At 44.8% G+C, this 17,594-nt stretch overlaps 1 protein-coding gene across 3 annotated transcripts in view; it reads right to left on the bottom strand.

The window, feature by feature from the left end:
• UBE2F (ubiquitin conjugating enzyme E2 F (putative)) overlaps positions 1-17,594 on the bottom strand; it is a 55,713-nt gene that overhangs the window by 32,008 nt on the left and 6,111 nt on the right. For 2 of the 3 annotated variants that reach the window (XM_025888875.2, XM_073876535.1), the window contains exons 3-4: positions 9,271-9,300; positions 5,420-5,485 (exon numbers count right to left, since the gene is read on the bottom strand). In XM_025888875.2, the coding sequence (XP_025744660.1) occupies positions 5,420-5,485; positions 9,271-9,300 (96 nt within the window). The remainder of the gene's footprint in view (positions 1-5,419; positions 5,486-9,270; positions 9,301-17,594) is intronic. The other variant, XM_073876540.1, reaches the window with a different exon arrangement.

Genomic DNA, 17,594 nt, shown 5'->3' on the forward strand with positions numbered 1-17,594 from the left:
CCCCCACTCGCACAGGTGTGTGTGCACTCTCTAATAAATAAAATCTTTTTTAAAGAAAAAGATTTTATTTATTTGACAGAGAGAGAGAGAGAGAGAGAGAGAGCACAAGTAGGTAGAGCAGAAGGCAGAGGGAGAGGGAGAAGCAGGCTCCCCGCTGAGCAAGGACCCCCCCAACATGGGACTTGATCCCAGGACCCCGGGATCATGACCTGAACCGAAGGCAGATACTTAACCAAATGAGCCACCCAGGTGCCCCTAATAAATAAAATCTTAAAAAAAAAAAAAGGTAGAAAAAGAAAAGCAAATTAAACCCAAAATATAAGGAAGGAAATAATATGAGCAGAAATCAATGAAATGCACAAACAACTGAGAAAAACAAGTGAGTTCTTTGTAAAGATCAACTGGATAAACTTCAAGCTAACTAACATGATCAAGAAAAAGAGAAGACTCAAATTACCAATATCAGGAATGAACAAGGGGACATCAGTACAGATCCTACACAGAGTAGTGGAATAAGAGAATATTCTGAACAACTTTTATATCAATAAATTCTACAACTTAGGTAAAAAAAGACAAATTCCTTGGAAGAAAAAAATTACCAAAGCTCACCTAAGAAACATAGAAGATGAATAACCCTGTATCTATTTTGAATTCATAAGTAAAAATGTTCCAGAAAGAAAACTCCAGGTCCAAACTATTTAACTGGTGAATTCTATCAAATATTTAAGGAAGAAATAATACCAATCCTATACAAACTCTCAGCAAACAAGAGGGAACACTTCTTCATTTATTCTACCAGGCTAGCATTGCTCTGATTCCAAAACCAGACAAAATCATCACAAGAAGAGAAAAATACAAACCAACATTCCTCATGAATACTGACATAAAATTCTATATCAAAATATTAACAAATTTAATCCAGCAATATAAAGAAAATGGATAACATATCATGACCAAGTGGGGTTTATGGTAGGAACATAAGGTTGGTTTAACATTAAAAAATCACTCAATGTATTTAACCATATTTATAAAATGAAGGAGAAAAATCATATGATCATACCAATTGATGCAGAAAAAGCATTAGAAAGAACTGAACACACATGATAAAAAACTCTCAGCAAATGAGGGAAAAAAGGTAACTCTTCAACCTGATAAAGAACATATTTAAAAAAAACATATAGCTAACATCATATTCATGAATAATGAGCACGTCTCCCCTAAGATTAGGAACAAAGCAAAGACATATGCTCTCACTACCTCTATTCAACACTGTACTAGAGGTCACAGCCAGTGCAATAAGAAAAAGAAATTAAAGGCATACATATGGGTAAGAAAGAAGTAAAAATGTCTTTATTACAAATGCAATGATCATGGGTATAAAAATTCTAAGAATATACTAAGAAGTTACTAGAATTTCGCAAGTGAATTTAGCAACATGACAGGACACGTGACCAATATATTAAACAATCGTACTTTTATACAATTAAGAAATGGAAATTTTAAAAATACCATTTACAACAGCTTAAAAAAACATGAAATACTTGGTGTTGTATTTGCAAGCACAAACACTGCTGAGAGAAAGTAAGGAAAATGTAAATAAGTGGAGACATTCACGTGCTCATGCATGGCAAGACTCAACACTGTGGGGGCGCCCCGGTGGCTCAGCTGGTTAAGTGACTGCCTTCAGCTCAGGTCATGACCCCGGAGTCCCACATCAAATCAGGCATCGGGCTCCCTGCTCAGCAGGCAGTCTGCTTCTCCCTCTGACCCTCCCCTGTCTCGAGCTCTCTCACTCTCTATGTCTCTCAAATAAATGAATAAAATCTTTAAAAAAAAAAAAGACAACACTGTGAAGATGTCATTTCCCACAGAACTGATCTAAAAAGTCAACACCATCTCAATCAAAATCCCAGCACTGGAGAAATGCAAATTAAAACCACAATGAAATACTATACATATCCAAATACTGAGAAGTATGTAGAACAATCAGAATTGCTCATACATTGCTGGTCAGTGTATAGTATAACCCCTATACATTGTGCTCGGTGTATAGCACAACCCCTTTAGAAAGTTCTTAAAAAGCTAAATATACATCTTCCTGTGACTCAGAAATTTCACTCGTAAGTGGAATTAAAGAGAAAATGAATGAATGAAAAATAGGAGTATAAAAAGGATGATATGAAAATGCTAACACAGCAGTTGTTTGTATTCATAACAGCGAAAAGCTGGAAAGAATTCAAATGTCCATGAATAGGAAAATGAGCAATTACAACATTCTCATAAAACAAAAAGAAACAAACCACTGATACAACACATATGAATTTTAAAAACAACTTATATGAAAGAAGTCAGAGACTAGAGTACATATATAAGATTCCATTTATATGAAATTAAAGAACTGACAAAAGTCATTTATGGTAACACATCAGAAAGGAATTTTGGGTGGGTAGCCAGGCGCAAGGAACTGACTGCAGAGACAGAAGAGAATTTTGGAAATGCTGGAAATAGCTTTACTGGGGTTGTGGTTACATAGGTGTACACATTTTTTCAAAACTTATTAAGACACAGTCCAAATTAGTACATTTTATTATTTTATACCTCAGTAAAAGTTATTTAAAAAGTAAAAGCTAAAATTAAAAAAAAACCACAACTGTTATTTAAATCCATGTTCCTCTCTGCCTAAAAGCTCCATGTCACAGTGGGGCAGGCTGAGGGGACCCCTGCAAGTTAGCTGGGCAACAGTTTTCCAAACTGTCCTTCCAATTTCACCGAAGACTCCAGGGAGTATCTCAGCAAGTCTTTAAGTGTTCGCTTTTTCTCGATTCGTTTCACTTACTAGTATTTTTTCTTATTTTGTTGAGTTGACGTGGAGACTTTTGTCCCCTCTTAAATTCAGTTCTTTTCCTCTACCACCAAAATACATTTCCATCTTTTCTCTGAAGTGTACATTTACTCCTAAGCATGAGGGACAGTCTAAAAACAAAACTATGAAAATGTTACCAAGTATTAACAGGAACTATCTTGCCAGGAAACCAGGTGAAAAAGAGCTTTGAGCTTCAACTACCAATACAGTTCTCCCACCCTGACCACCCCAATATCTAGATCGTATTAATCACTTAGTGTGCAGACTACTGGCTGCTGCTAACGAGCCGGTTTCAAACCCATCTGCTTCATACATGGCTAAAACTTTTATCAGTTAGGCATATCTCTTTAATTTCTTCCCGATGCTAAGAGGAGCAGGACTCCAAAAAGTTGTTTTAAGACTATATTAGACAAGTTTTTAGGGTTGGCAGGTTTCTGCCATGTTTCTCTTAATAACAAAGGGCAGGAACCAGAGCAGCTTTCCGACGCACAAACACCACAAAATAAGGGCATATGTACAGCATCTGAAATGCATGCTGAGCACACAGCTCAGTGTGGTAATCGTGTCCATGATGTACACTTATTACAAATATAAGTGCTAAGGTACTAAATAGTTACAGGCACCAAAACACAAGTTATTTTTTAATCTGATGGAACAGTGGAATATCAAAACTCTAGCAACTGTGTTCCACTTTCAAGAACAGTAAAAACATCAAAGATGGTGTCATGTACATAATCTCGGTAATCATAACATCCATGTAATTCCATTTAAAAAATTCAGTTAAAAAAAGAAAAAGCAAAAGGAGAAACTCTTACTCAGAGGCTGGACTTGCACAAACCCACATAAGATGGTAACAAGCCCAGCAAACTCAACAAAGGTCTCCGAGTGTCTGGGATGGACCACAGAGCCCACGCCCAGGCAGGAAGCAGGGCAACAGAATCCCTGCCAGCCACTGAAAATGCCCTAGGAAGGCAGAGGCGAGTAAACGTGTTTACTCCAAACACACAGTCTGAGACCACTTAGTACACACAGAACCAACCTCAATCACCACAATAATTTATGAAAATACTCTGCATTACTCAACAGTAATAGTAAATGATGTTCGGAATGGTGACCCCGAGTCACCAAGAAACATTAAAGCGTGCTCAATACCCCTTGCTAAAAAACAGCACGATGCACCATGTTTTACGAAGATAGCCAAAGAATGGTTATAATTTTCATCATTTCCTAGCTTAAGTCCTAAGCTTTGGTTATCTCTTGATGTCAGGCACGTGGAACGCCCCACCTCTATAGACTGTGTTCTGATATTAACTCCCTCCTGGTGCTTTCTTAGTGTAAACGGTACCAGACTGAGTTTACGGACATGTCTAGAGATGTTTGTAGAACCATCACACAGATTAAATGAGTTTTTAAGTTTTCAAGCACATTTTGAAAATGGGATTTCTCCTGTTATTATAAAACATCTTCCACAGAAAATAATCCATCCTACCTGCAGGGAGACAACTGCCAGGTCTTATCTGTGGGTTCATTATCGCCTACTGAAATTCTGTATTCTCTTTCACTTTCTAATTAGCTAGTGACTCATTACCCTCAGTTTCTCATTCCCTTTCCATCCCCCAAATAAAATAACACTCTCCATCTCCTCCACTACACTCCCTTCCCCACCTACCCCACAGCAGCACCCTCTGCCCAATGTAAACACTGGTGGTCCATGCCAGGCTAGAATCTGCAACGTTCAGAGCTGCACTGGAGCGAGAAAAAAACCCAAGTCCTCCATCTCGCTGCCCACTCTGACCAAGGAGGGACAGGTTACCATCCCGGAGTGCCTGGGGCTTGGAGACTTACCAGTCCTAATGAAGACAGCTAGTAATCTGCTTACCTCCCTGTGCCAGACCCTGGGCTGAAATGCTTCACACACATTATCTATTTAATCATCATAACTGTCCCATGAGATAGGTACTATTTGATCCCCAGTTTCTTGCTGGGTGGGCTGTGCAAAGAGGTTATGAAGCAACTGAACCATGATCACACTGCCACAAAAGGGCAGAGCAGGATCAGACCCAGTTATGATTTCAAAGCTCACCGGACCAACAGCTTCTATGGCCCTTCACTCCAGTTGATAAAGTCTTCATTTCCGAGTATACACCGAATGCCACAGATTCCCTTTATTCTGCTTTTCTTTTCTTTTTTTTTTTTAAAGATTTTATTTATTGAGTAGGGAGAGAGAGAGGAAACACAAGCAGGGGGAGTGGCAGGCAGAAGGAGAAGCAGACTCTTCGTTGAGCAGGGAACCCAATGTGGGACTCGATCCCAGGACCCTGAGATCATGACCTGAGCCGAAGGCAGACGCTTAACCGACTGAGCCACCTAGGCGTTCCTCTTTATTCCGCTGTCTTTGACTACAAAGCACATATCTTGTCTTCATGTGGAATAGTTGTAACTGTCATAACTTTCAAAAGTGAGAGGACAAATCAAGCCAAAGATTCTAGATTTTGGCAGCCTTTAAACTTTGCTATCTGAAAATCACTTTAACACTTAAGTATGTAAGAATATTACCTGGGGTTACAGTTAGCTGAAAGCAGTGAAGCTTGTTTGGATCAGGAAAATGCACCTTACATGTACCTGCAAAAGAAACAGCACATCAGGAAGGTCTGACAGCTAGCAACAGTCCTTACATGGAGGCTAACCTTGAAACACACATGGAGTTGAAGGTGGTACAGGAGTTTGTAGACTCCTTGCTCCTGGTTTGACAATAATTGTGCCGCTGTGCTAAAATTGCAAACCAGTGATTTTGCCATATAGCCTTTTACTTGCTAATTCCAAATTGAGATGGTTTCTTCCAACCTTTAAACAGCCACTAAAAATTGAGATCTTTCCATTAACTTCAAAACTTAAGCTACTTCACTTTGAAAAGAGAAAACCACATCTTGAGGAGATGAACACATGTGGGTAAGGCTAACTAAACATGGCCAAACCAGAAGAACCCAGGCCAAACTTCTGGGCTGTTCACCCACCACCATACTTATTCATACCCACCACAGTAAACTGAAGTTCAAAAGAAGGATGCCCATGAAGTTAACTCATACCCAGAGTATACCATGGCATTAAATAGGAGGGAAAGAAAGTCTTCACAACCCAACTAGTAGCTCAGTTTGCTTTGCTGGTGAAATGATGCTCTGCTCAGATGGCAACACCCTATGCCCACTGTACCACATCAGAAGGGGTCTGGTAAATCAGGACAAGGAGTTCTCACTGGGGGAAGAGCTAATGGCTGGTGGTACAGACGGGAAACTGGCTACATCCTACATCTGCTTCCTTCAAACAAATGATATCAAAAAATGGTAAATACACAAGGAATAAATAGCCACTAAATTGGGAAGGAATATATGCAGAAATTGTCTATTATTTTATAAACTCAGAAAATATGCTAAACTCCTTGGGTCACTTACTGACTTTATTTCTTACAAGTCCCACCACTGAAAAATTTGTCTAGTTTTACCATGGTATGAAATTTCATCAAAAATAGGATGATTCAAATTTAGACTTAGAAATGGTCCTTAGAAATCATCTAGTTCAATGTCCTCAAGCATGAGATAACACAAAGGTCCAGAGAGGTTCAGTGACCAGCCCAGGATCACACAGGTTATCAACAGGTTTTGTTCCCAAATTAAAGACGAGTTCATGGTTCTTCTCCCGATACCATGACTCATTTCATTATTTCAGGAACATGCCAGGTGTGAGGCATAAAAACCACACAGAAGTGTTAAGGGGGTTTTGTTTGTTTGTTAGTTTGTTTTTGGCCAATTCCTCAGAAAATCATTGTAGAGTAAAAGGTAACTTAATCTAGAAGAGCAAGAAGGGGTCTTACAGATTACACTGTCACATTTCTTATTTTAGAAATAATGAAGCTGGGAGCCAGGGAGTTCAAGACTTTTGCCCAAACCACACATGTGAACTGTATATGGGCTTCATTTCTCCTAATCTTGACTTGAAATGAGAAATGCTATCTTTCCAGTGAGATCTATGCAACAGAAACATAGGACAAGGGATTGGGGAACGTCTCACTGATCGGCTGAAGTTGGCAGTATTCCTTTGTTTTCATACTTTGCATTCTCCTTTGTTTCAACAGAAGGACAGACATAGAAATCCATCCCTCTATAACAGATTAGCCCACCAATAATAAAGAAGGTACCAAGGGAGACTAACAAACAATGCAACTACCGAAAAGAACCAAACATTTTAAAGCTCAAAAAAGTCTACTAACTACAACAACTACAACAAAAAGTTAAGAGACAGGTTTTTGCTTTAGTTCAAAGCTTTTCCTGTCTGCAGGGATGGGCTAACATTTTGTATTTCCATCTATCTGAAAGAGGTATTTTTTGCCAACAGAGAAACTTCTATAAACTCACATATACAGAGCTGCAAACTAGTTCTGAATGATTATTAAGCAGCACTGCTACATAGGGAAGTTATTTTGTTTTTCTTAGTTAATACTTTAGAGATACTATTAATACTAGATATGATACTAGAGATCTATTCTTTAAGGTGGCTTCTTGTTTCCTCTTTAGAGTAATGAGTTTTGTACTTTTGGAAAGCATGGCTTACTTGTATAAACTAATTCAGACTTCTCCACTCTGATGGCACAGAGGGTAGGGAGAAAGCAAGAAAAGAGATAGCATGTAGTCTCTTTAACCGGATACTTTAGCCATAAATGCTAGGGAGATGACTTTTTCAAACCTAAGGTGTTTAGTTAAAATCCTGGTTTGAAAACCAATTACACATTGTTTTTACAATTTTTTCTCTCTCTTTTTTTTTTTTAAAGGATTTTATTTATTTGACAGAGAGAGACACAGCGAGAGAGGGAACACAAGCAGGGGGAGTGGGAGAGGGAGAAGCAGGCTCTCTGCAGAGCAGGGAGCCCGATGTGGGACTAGACCCCAGGACCCTGGGATGATGACCTGAGCCGAAGGCAGACACTTAACGACTAAGCCACCCAGGCGCCCAATTTTTTCTTTTTCTTAAGTAGGCTCCCTGTCCAACATGGGGCTTGTACTCATGACCCTGAGCTCAAGAGTGTATGCTCCACAGCTGAGCCAGTGAGGTGCCCCCCAAAGTTTAACTGTTTTCAAACCAAAATTTTAGATAAGGTTAAAGCTATCCTTTATGGGTTAAAAACCAACAATTTCTGTAAGAGTATATTTAAGGACAAACTGAACTGTGTTAAGTGCTAAGTTTTTGTGGCCTTTGATTAAATGTATGCATGTGTGTGTGTGTGTGTGTGTGTGTGTGTGTATACATATATATATATATATATATATATATATATATAAACCCTTTAAGAGTATCCCAAGACACTTCCTTCCAGTTCTGACTAGAAGAGAACTTTGAGATCAAGCAATTCAGGGATTTTTAAGACATTTTTGACTGAGACCCACACTAAGAAACCTATTTTATATCACAACCCACCACACCCACAGATAAGTGCCATACATTAAAAATAATTTTTCAAGAAACTATGTGTACTTACCCTTACAAATGATTTTACAACCACTTAAGGGTCATACCCACCATCATCCTTCTAACTATAGTTGGTGGCAGGAATGGCCCCTCTCTTATCCATGTCAGATGGGCCAGAGAGATCAAGCTCTCTAGAGCATTCACCCAGACCAGGAGACCCACGTATAAAATATTTCACTCACACTGACAAACATCCTCAGCCTCAGAGCTATATTTAACCAAATATGATAAAAAGTTCTAATTCAAAAAAATACTAAAATGATCAAAACTTTCAAGCTTTAATGGTATTATAAAAATTTAGGAAGGATTAATAACAGGAAAAGAAGAACTCTTTGACATAGCATACAAATTAACTGCCCAGGTAAGCGAGCTTGTTCACGAGTGAGGACTGCGCAGTCGGTCTGTGTGTCTGAGCAGGAAGGACCAAGGTCAGGGTACCTGGTGACATAAGGGGTGTGGTCACCCCAGCTCATGTAGAGAGACACATTACCGGCAAGCACTTTCTGGACCAAAAAGGTGGTACTGTCACTCATGGAAACAGGACCGTCTGTCACTGATTTATAGATCTTTTTACTCAAAGAGGACATGGGACAGAGGACATGGGACAGAACACTGTGGAAGAGATACGAAACCCAGCCAAGTCACCTCTGCCACCGTAAGGAGAGAGGAGGCACCTCCGTGCTACAGTCACAAAGATGGTAAATATCTCACTGTTACCCAAGCCTCAACAAAATTCTGCTACCTGTTTGCACAAAATTAAAACTTTTACTCCCAACACACACGAAAAACAGGCTTTTGGCTATGCAAGGTTATTAAAACATTAAAAAAAAAAGCTTCTCCGTGCAATTACTTTGCGACATTTACTGCCTGGGTGGGTGCTATATACTCACATGGTAAATTAGCTTCAAGCTCCGCAACTTCTGTGGAAACAAAAAGACTGTTGTTAGTATCAGTCAAGTCTCCACATAAAACCACCCGCGCTAAACTGGCAACTTCTCCCAAAACACTGAGGAACAAAAGGGACTGAAGTAACTAAAACCTACACTTGGTCTGACGTTTAGACTTCAAGCCATGGAATTGCTTTCAAAGACACAAAGGGACTTGTGGGATGGCAGCAAGTACAGTCACAGGCCCTTGAAAATGTACTTGGTATAAATGAAGATCACTTAAAATTCACACAGAAATCACCCACAGGTAAACAGTCACTAAAGTGTCTTTTGAAAGTCTTGTTCCCCCACATAGCATAACTACTGCCCTTGGAATCTGATTTATATATACACCTGTGTCTCTTCCAGTTCTTCCAGATCTGTCTTCCTGTGCGGCTCACCTAGTGTGTGCTTGAACTTTTCCAGGGAGAGAAAACTCAGCCTCCTGCCGGGGCCCCAGGCTGTGCTGTTATCCAGCTATCTGTTAACATCTTGCTAACTGCCCAAGGAAGGGGGACTTGGAGGCTTGGCCCTTTGAATCATCACTCACTCAGTGTTTAAGCCTAGCATCCCTCTGCCAGGACAAAGCTGCAAACCCCCCACTACGACCATTCAGAGCTGAGGTCTGGGGGCACCAAAAGTGAGTGGGCAGGCAAGTCAGCGGTGCCTCAGACATAACAGAATGTGCTCTGGGGTTCTGGGAGCACAAAGATTCCCCCCAGCTGTGGAGACTAGAGAAAGGAGGTCTATGGGCCAGGCTTTAAAGAATAAATAGAATGAAGTCCAGCAGACGAGGGAAAAAACGCATTCCTAGAAGCTAGGTTAGCGATGTGCAAAAGCACAGAACGTAGACAAGCACAGAAACCGGAAGGCACACAATGCAGCCAGAGCAATGGATACAAAACAACAGAGCAACAGGAAACAAGGTGGAAAACAGGGCCAGATCTCGGAAGGCCCCGAGTGCATGGCTTAGAATTCTAAACTTAAATCTGCAGCGACAGGGAGCAGAGGGACATTTCTGAACAAAAGTTTCCAAACTTTCCTCAAGAGGACAACTTTTGAAAGGGCAAAGCAGAGGCCAGGTGACCTGTGGGCTGGGCACACTCCGCGAGGCAGCAAGGGCCTAGCAAAGGCAGGGAGGGTTGGGGTGCCTGAGCGCACAGAGGACAAAAGGATCTGCCAACTGTGTGGGGTGAGAGGGTCAGAGACAGCAGAGGGCTGACATGCTGGGGAAGTCCTGGAAGGAGGAAGCTGAAATCTGGGTGCACGGCTAAGGCCGAGGAGTCCCCACAGGGATGCCTCCTGTCAGTCATGAGGCTGACAGAGGAAAAACTAGTGAAAAGAACGAAGCTCGGCAGAGAGCAGAGGACAAAGGCAAGGGGGTCCCTCATGACAAAAGGCGGAAAAACAGGAGACAGGTGGGGAACATAGTGACTCAGGGCACAGACTGATCCAAGGGAAATGAGGCCCCAGTCAAGGCCATCAGATGTGGATCAGACACTGCTGAGGGCACTGGAAACAGCAGGAAGGCAGGGGGCAGGATAGAAACCAGATTACAAAAAACTAAGAAGTAAACGGGTGGTCGAAATATGGAAGCAGCGGATACAATTCCTTCCTGTCAAGTACGGAGCGGTGGGCAGGAGAGGGGAGGACAGCAGAGGCCACCAGGTGGCACAGCCGAACACTGAGCGCACTAGTCGGAAAACGGGCAGGTAGCTCCATTCTGAGGCCAAGGGTTTGAGAGACGCGCAAGCCTTTACTATCAGCTACTTGAGAATCTGGGCACAGATGGGGGCCCACTAACGGTGTTCACCCTGGGGTCCAGGTACTTAGAATGGGCACTCAGAAAAGTGGAGTGGGGCAGAGGAGAGGAGCTAGGGAATGGAAAGGTGCCCGCGTGGGCTACGGTGCTCCACCATCAGCTGGAGCCAGGGAGAGACGAAGAGCAAATCTCTTCAGTGGAGCAGGGCATGCAGAGAGAAGTGACAGTTAATTATCCTCTTGCTGCGACTGGAAAAGGAACAAGTTTTGTGATGAAGTGCAAGCCTGGGAAGTCTGTTTTCTTGGCCGCCTGGAGTTGTGGCACATTTAAAATATAGTCACATAACAAACTGCAATTAAGAATCCTATGAACGTTCACTGTTGTTATTCTTCTAACGACCGCAGTGATCTTTAGTCCCATCTTGACTGGTGCGTTCTCACCCTTCCTTGGAGCAGGGCACTCACTAAAGAAAACAGTGTGCGGCAAATGGGGGCCGAGACCACAGTGCCACTGCTCCGAGGCCACCGACACCGGGTCCTCCGAGGGCCACCCAGGGCCACACTCTGCTCCAGCCACTCATACAGGGCATTTGTTTTATCAAAAAAGCACAAATTTTTCAAGTAAGTCATTCATTAATCACTTTAAAATAAATGTTACCTACATAATTAAACTGTATGTTTTAAAACTATATGCATTTGCATATTTTATTATACTATTATTTAGTTTGATGGTAAGAACTTAGAAGAAACTGTCCTTGGGGGCCCTTGTTTTGAGAGACTGATGTCGGAATTGGCTTTCGGGGAAAGCCTGTCCTGTCTACAGTTTGAGAACTCTGGCAGTCCAGCTTTAAAAAACCCAGGGAAAGAAAAAACATGCCCAGAGGATTTGAGGAGGAGGGGGCCACAAAACAGAAGCAAAATGTTTGAGAAGACCGTCTGGTGCCAAGGGACGGGGAGGAGGGAGGTGAGGACAGCAGGGCACTGACCAGGGTGTGGTGGTGACCGAGCAACAGAACCAGACCCCTGCGCCACAGGGACGGGACGGGGGTAAGAGGCTTGTGTCCCCAGGAAGCCTGACTGTAGGACAGGGAATCTCTGCCCTGGCTGCACATCACTCACCTGGAGAGTTTTTTTGCTGCCTCCCCCCTTTAAAAACAGTTTTGGTGAGGTACAATTTACTATAAAACAGACCCACTTTGAGCATATGATTCAATAATTTTTAGTGAAACCTGGCGTTGTGCATTCATCACCACAATCTAGTACCTACTGAGCTTTTAAAACTTCTAGTTCTATGCAGACCCATTACACCAAAAGTTTTACGTGGGGCCCAGGCCTCTGAATCTTTTACTCTCCCCCGGTATCGGGAACTGCTACAGGGTATCCGGCCAGCTTAACACATTCACACACAGCTACTTACACAGATGGATTCAACAACTTCACACTGTAGTCTAGAATTCAATTCCAAAGATGAGCATTATGCTTGCATTTCCAGGTTCAGTGTTACTCAGTCAAGGGAAGTGGACAAGAGCCAGGAGAGCCCCACCATAGTCAGGCCGCTGCAGGCTCCTGGTCCAAGAGCAGGCAAGAAGTATCATCTTGGGAGCACAAGAATTTCAATAAAGATATTCAGCATTGGGGCGCCTGGGTGGCTCAGTCGGTTAAGCGACTGCCTTCGGCTCAGGTCATGATCCTGGAGTCCCGGGATCGAGTCCCGCATCGGGCTCCCTGCTCGGCAGGGAGTCTGCTTCTCCCTCTGACCCTCTTCCCTCTCGTGCTCTCTATCTCTCATTCTCTCTCTCAAATAAATAAATAAAATCTTTAAAAAAAAAAAAAAAAGATATTCAGCATTTTAGTTCAGTCCAGTGCAGAAAATAAAATAAGCTACATACTCTCATGGAGTAGTCAGAAATGAGTTTCTCTACACTTCAAATGATGACAAATAAGAATTCATTACTGTCAGTAGCTATCGCCTTAGAATCTATGTACAAGAAGTCTATGGCCACAGAAACAAGCAAATTGCTTCATATGTTTGAGAGGCCTCTTTGCAAAGCAGTGGCCCTTCCCTGCCATGACCTCACTGCCTGCAGGACACAACCCTTACCTGTAAAATAGCGAGAAATTCAGAATATTTTTAACCTGCTAAAGTCTCGCCTGTTCCAAGATGCTAACACCTCTACCCCTCACTGGCCCAGCTTTTCTGGGGGGCACCTTGCACAATTCCGAGGCTGCACAACTTCCTTCTGAGAAATTAGACTCTTTTCCTTTCTAACTAAAGAGCAAACCACAGAGCCCACTTGAAGTGTGACTGCATTGAGATATCACATTACAAAACCCACCCGATGACCACAGTGGCCCCTACACGGCACGTCTTCACCCCTTTCTGCCACAGGCTGCTCACAACACAGTGCTCTTGTTGTTTCTCCACTGCCTGCCCCTCAAATCTGCGCACTCTTCATGGTAAGGGCTGTCTAGTCTGACCCAGACCTGCAACCCCAGTACTTGGCCCTGGGCTTGGCACACACAAGGTGCTCAGGAAACACTTAATAATAAGCACCGTCGCCAGCAAGCTGGACGTGCTCCTGGTGTGCATGTCCTGAGATGTGAGAAGCCTTTCCCCTTGTGTAGTTAGAGGCCAATGCATTCCAAAGTTGCTGTGGAAGTGTGTTCCCCCAAAGTGCCTATGTGGAAGCCCTAACCCAGCCCCGTCCCCATTTGACAGTATTAGGAGGTGGGGCCTTTGGGAGATGATTAGAGTTAGATGAGGTCATGAGGGTGGGGCCTTCATGATGGGATTAGTGCCCCTATAAGAAGAGACACCAGGTGCTTGCAAGCCAGGAAGGGGTCCTCACCAGGAACTAAGTCTGCTGACGCCCTGATCCCGGACTCCCCAGCCTTTAGAACCATGAGAAATAAATGCGTGTTGTTGAAAGGGCCAATCATAGACACAGATGGCTCTCCATCGGGCCAGGAAGATGTGCCATCCCACCCAGGGAGAGATGCAGCCGCTTCCCAGAAGACTTGATTGCCTCCTTCCACCTGAACCACTACCTCTTAGATTTTCTCTGACTGGAACTTCCTCTCTTAGCTTCCCGCTTGTCTTTACGCACTGAGCACTCCTTCTGCAGTCTTAGCATCCATGCATAGTGTCCTTATCTGGGAGACACCTGAACTAAGGGCATTAGCCGCTTCACAGACAGCATTGCTAGAGCCGAGCACTGAGGACCCCATGGAGCCTCACATCAGCCCTTCTACTCAGGCTAGGGGCCTTTTAGCAGCACACTGCCCAGTGCCGGCCCAGAGCGCTCACAGACTCCACTCTGAGGGAGCAAGGCTGTAACCCTGAAAACCAGCACAGCTGCTACAGCAGAGACTGGTTATCAATGGGAATGGAACCCAAGGCCTCATGCCACCCCTACTTTCAACATGAGCTGACAAGGTTAACTTGAAACCTCATCTGTCTTCCACAATCCTCCCTGCCCTACTGGGCTACCGGGTACACCTAAGTGGGGCCACCAAGCTTCCTGGGCAGCTTCACTGGTATTTAACCCTTCAACAAAGCATTTTTTAAAGGTTAACCTTGGGGCCAGCTGCCTTAGCTCTATTTTAGCAGGACTCTTCCTCTCCGGGCCACTGCTCCAGCTTTTATTTTTTACTTTTATTATTTTTTAAGATTTTATGTTTAAGTAAGCTCTACACCCAACATGGGGCTCAAACTCATGACGCTGAGATCAGGAGTCATGTGTTCTACCAACTGAGCCAGCCAGGTACCCTTCAAGTTTTTAAACTACAGAATGTAGTGCTGCTAAGTGCTCTGAATATTCTGCCAACATGCAAGCCAAACCCTGAGCCCACCCCCGGAGTCCTGGGCAGGGCCTGCCATGGAGAAAGCAGCTCCGGAGAACAATAAATGGCTCTCTTTCCCCCACTCTTCCAGGAACTGCACTGGAATGGGGCCCTTCCTATCCCATCCCATGACTGAACTGCTCGGGTGGACACAACAGCCCACCCGATGAGGCACCTGCACCCCGGACACTGGGAAGCACAGGCAGGTGGGCGGCCAGGCCTCTTTGCTCCAGGCCTGGAGCATGGAGAGCCACATACCACAGCCCCAGGACGGCAGGAACCATCTGGGGTGAGGGGGCTAGGATGGATAAAGGTACATACAGGCTCATTCCCTCTTACTCCCCTAATTTCAGAACTCACCCTGAACTCACTCAATCCAAGTCTCCACATTTAACAAAGACTAATAGAGGTGAACGGTTCCTGCCAGCACGCCTAGAGCCCTTTGGGGTTTTTAGGGGTCACTAACAGTAGGCGGGCACACAGCAGGGACTAAAATGCCTGTTGAGTGAAAAAACGAAAGAACAAGGAGACACACACAATCCCATTATACAAAAAGTGCCAAGCTTCTGCTAGCTAACCAAGACCCTGCTACGCTTTTTTGGTAGGTGGGGAGCACCGGCAGACTTAGAACTTGATGGACTCAGTGGCCCCACAAAGGTCCACCAGGAATTCAGCACCATCTGCCCGTGACTAAAAACACTGGCAATCGCTCCCCAGTTGGGCTCAGACCTGCACAAGTCTGACACTCTCTCCACAGTGTCCCCAGCTCCTAGGATTCAGGGCAGACAGCAGCCTTCAGTCTTAGCCCAGAAATACTCAATTGTTCTACACCCTCCAGGGACTGCTGCTACAAGCATCGTTCCAGTTCCAGTCTGGAGGATGTCCCTGAGTTACCTGAGGGGTGCAAACGAAAAGCTGGTGTGACCAAGATGCCAGCGCAGTAGAGGCCTCCCCTGGCCAGCTGCTCCAAGGCAGGCTATGGTTTCTCCAAAGAGAGTGGACTCCAGCCTTCCAGAGGCAAGAAAAGGAACAGGAGCTACACAGTTCTGGAACCCCTACTGGCCCTCACCATTAGCACCAACTGTCCCTGCCAACCTCCAATCTCCCCCATCCATCAGCTCAACCTATAGCCATCTGCACCAAGCCAGATCCCATACCTCTGGGTTATGGGATACACAGCCCTCTCACCCCACCCCAGCCCCCACAGGGCTCTCGGCAGATGGCCCTTAGCTGTGTCCTTCCAGGCACTGTGTAGGTTGCACAGAACCCTGTGCCCCAAGACCCTTACCCCTCTCAGGGCAGCCCCTGTGGCAACTGATCCATGCAGAGCAGGAAAACCTGACCATCTCACCTGACTGGGGACTGCTCTGAAGGCTACGCTTGCCTAAGTTGAGGCTGTCTGGGGCCTTCCCCAGAGATCGATTTCTTGCTCTGCCTGCTCCTGAGTCCTTCACCTCCCTCCACAGGTATCAGTCCCAGGGATACTCCTTTATAACTATCCTGATACCAAATTCCCCACTCCTAGGAATCCAGCCTATGGCACTGAATCCCAAGACACATTAACATACTTTTCTACAAACTAATGATCCCCATGAGTAACATTCCCACATGAGCCAAAGCCACAGCCCAGGATGACAGCGCCGACTAGAGCAATCTTGTTGAACTCAGACGTCCAACTTTTTTCAAAGTTCCCAAAGGGGGTTTCCCTTAGAAAGAACTTCGCTGTAATCACCACTCAAGTGCCCACAATGCCACGGACTCCTAGACTCCACACACCACTTCCGCCACCCAAAATCCCCAGAATGAAGACCTCCCCAACATCCAGCCAAGCAAAGGAGTGCTCTAGGTGCAGATGAGGAGATCATGGACCAGCAGAGCATCCTTCCTTATGTGCTGTTTTTCAGAGCCCCCTCTCTCAGGCCAGGCCCACCCTTGCTTTCTACCCACCCCTCCACCACATGCCCAACTGCTCACCACTCAGCCAGCCCAACCTGGTCCAACAGCCCCCCTGAGGCAGGAGGGAGCAGGCCACGTGAGGTATGTGTTACACTGAGCCCTGCTGCCCACAACTACCCCAGAAACCTGATCATCACCAGTGCCCTGGGAGGATGGAAACAGGTGGCCCCATGAGGTGGTTCTGCACCTCTCTCTCTGATGAGTCTCACAAAGTCAAAGGACCTTAGCAGGGCCATCTGTCCTGGGAGCGGGGGCGGAGTCCAGCTTTATGAGCCTCCATGGGCTCCCCGGCGCTGCACCAGGCCCTAGAGCCATTTGAGAGCTGCCAGGTGAATCCTTGAGCAGGGTGGAAGGTGTGCAGGAGCCCGTACACCTCCCTGAAGGTGAAGTTCTTGGCAGTGGACCTGCACTTGTGTTCTGCTCATTCAGCTTTTGCTTGTTAGGTCTGCTCCGCCAGAGCCTGCACCACCCCAGGATGTGGGTCTGGCTGTGCTGCTACAATAAAGTCGTAATCTGGGCATGTTTCTTAACCTCTCTGGAGTCTCAGTCCTTCGGCTGCAGAATGAACAACCCACCTGGCAAGGCTTAGCAACAGTCAAACAAGAACTGCCCTAGAAAGTGTCCAACAGAGGGCCCGGTCCCAATTGCCCTGTGTATGACAGCTATTAACCATGACAAGGATACGGTGAAGAAGATGGAACAGTCTACTCACTGCTTCCAACCCCCTC

This window comes from Callorhinus ursinus, unplaced genomic scaffold, assembly GCF_003265705.2.
Source record: "Callorhinus ursinus isolate GAN/ISIS: 27379988/994484 unplaced genomic scaffold, GSC_fseal_2.0 scaffold2, whole genome shotgun sequence".
Taxonomy (NCBI): domain Eukaryota; kingdom Metazoa; phylum Chordata; class Mammalia; order Carnivora; family Otariidae; genus Callorhinus; species Callorhinus ursinus.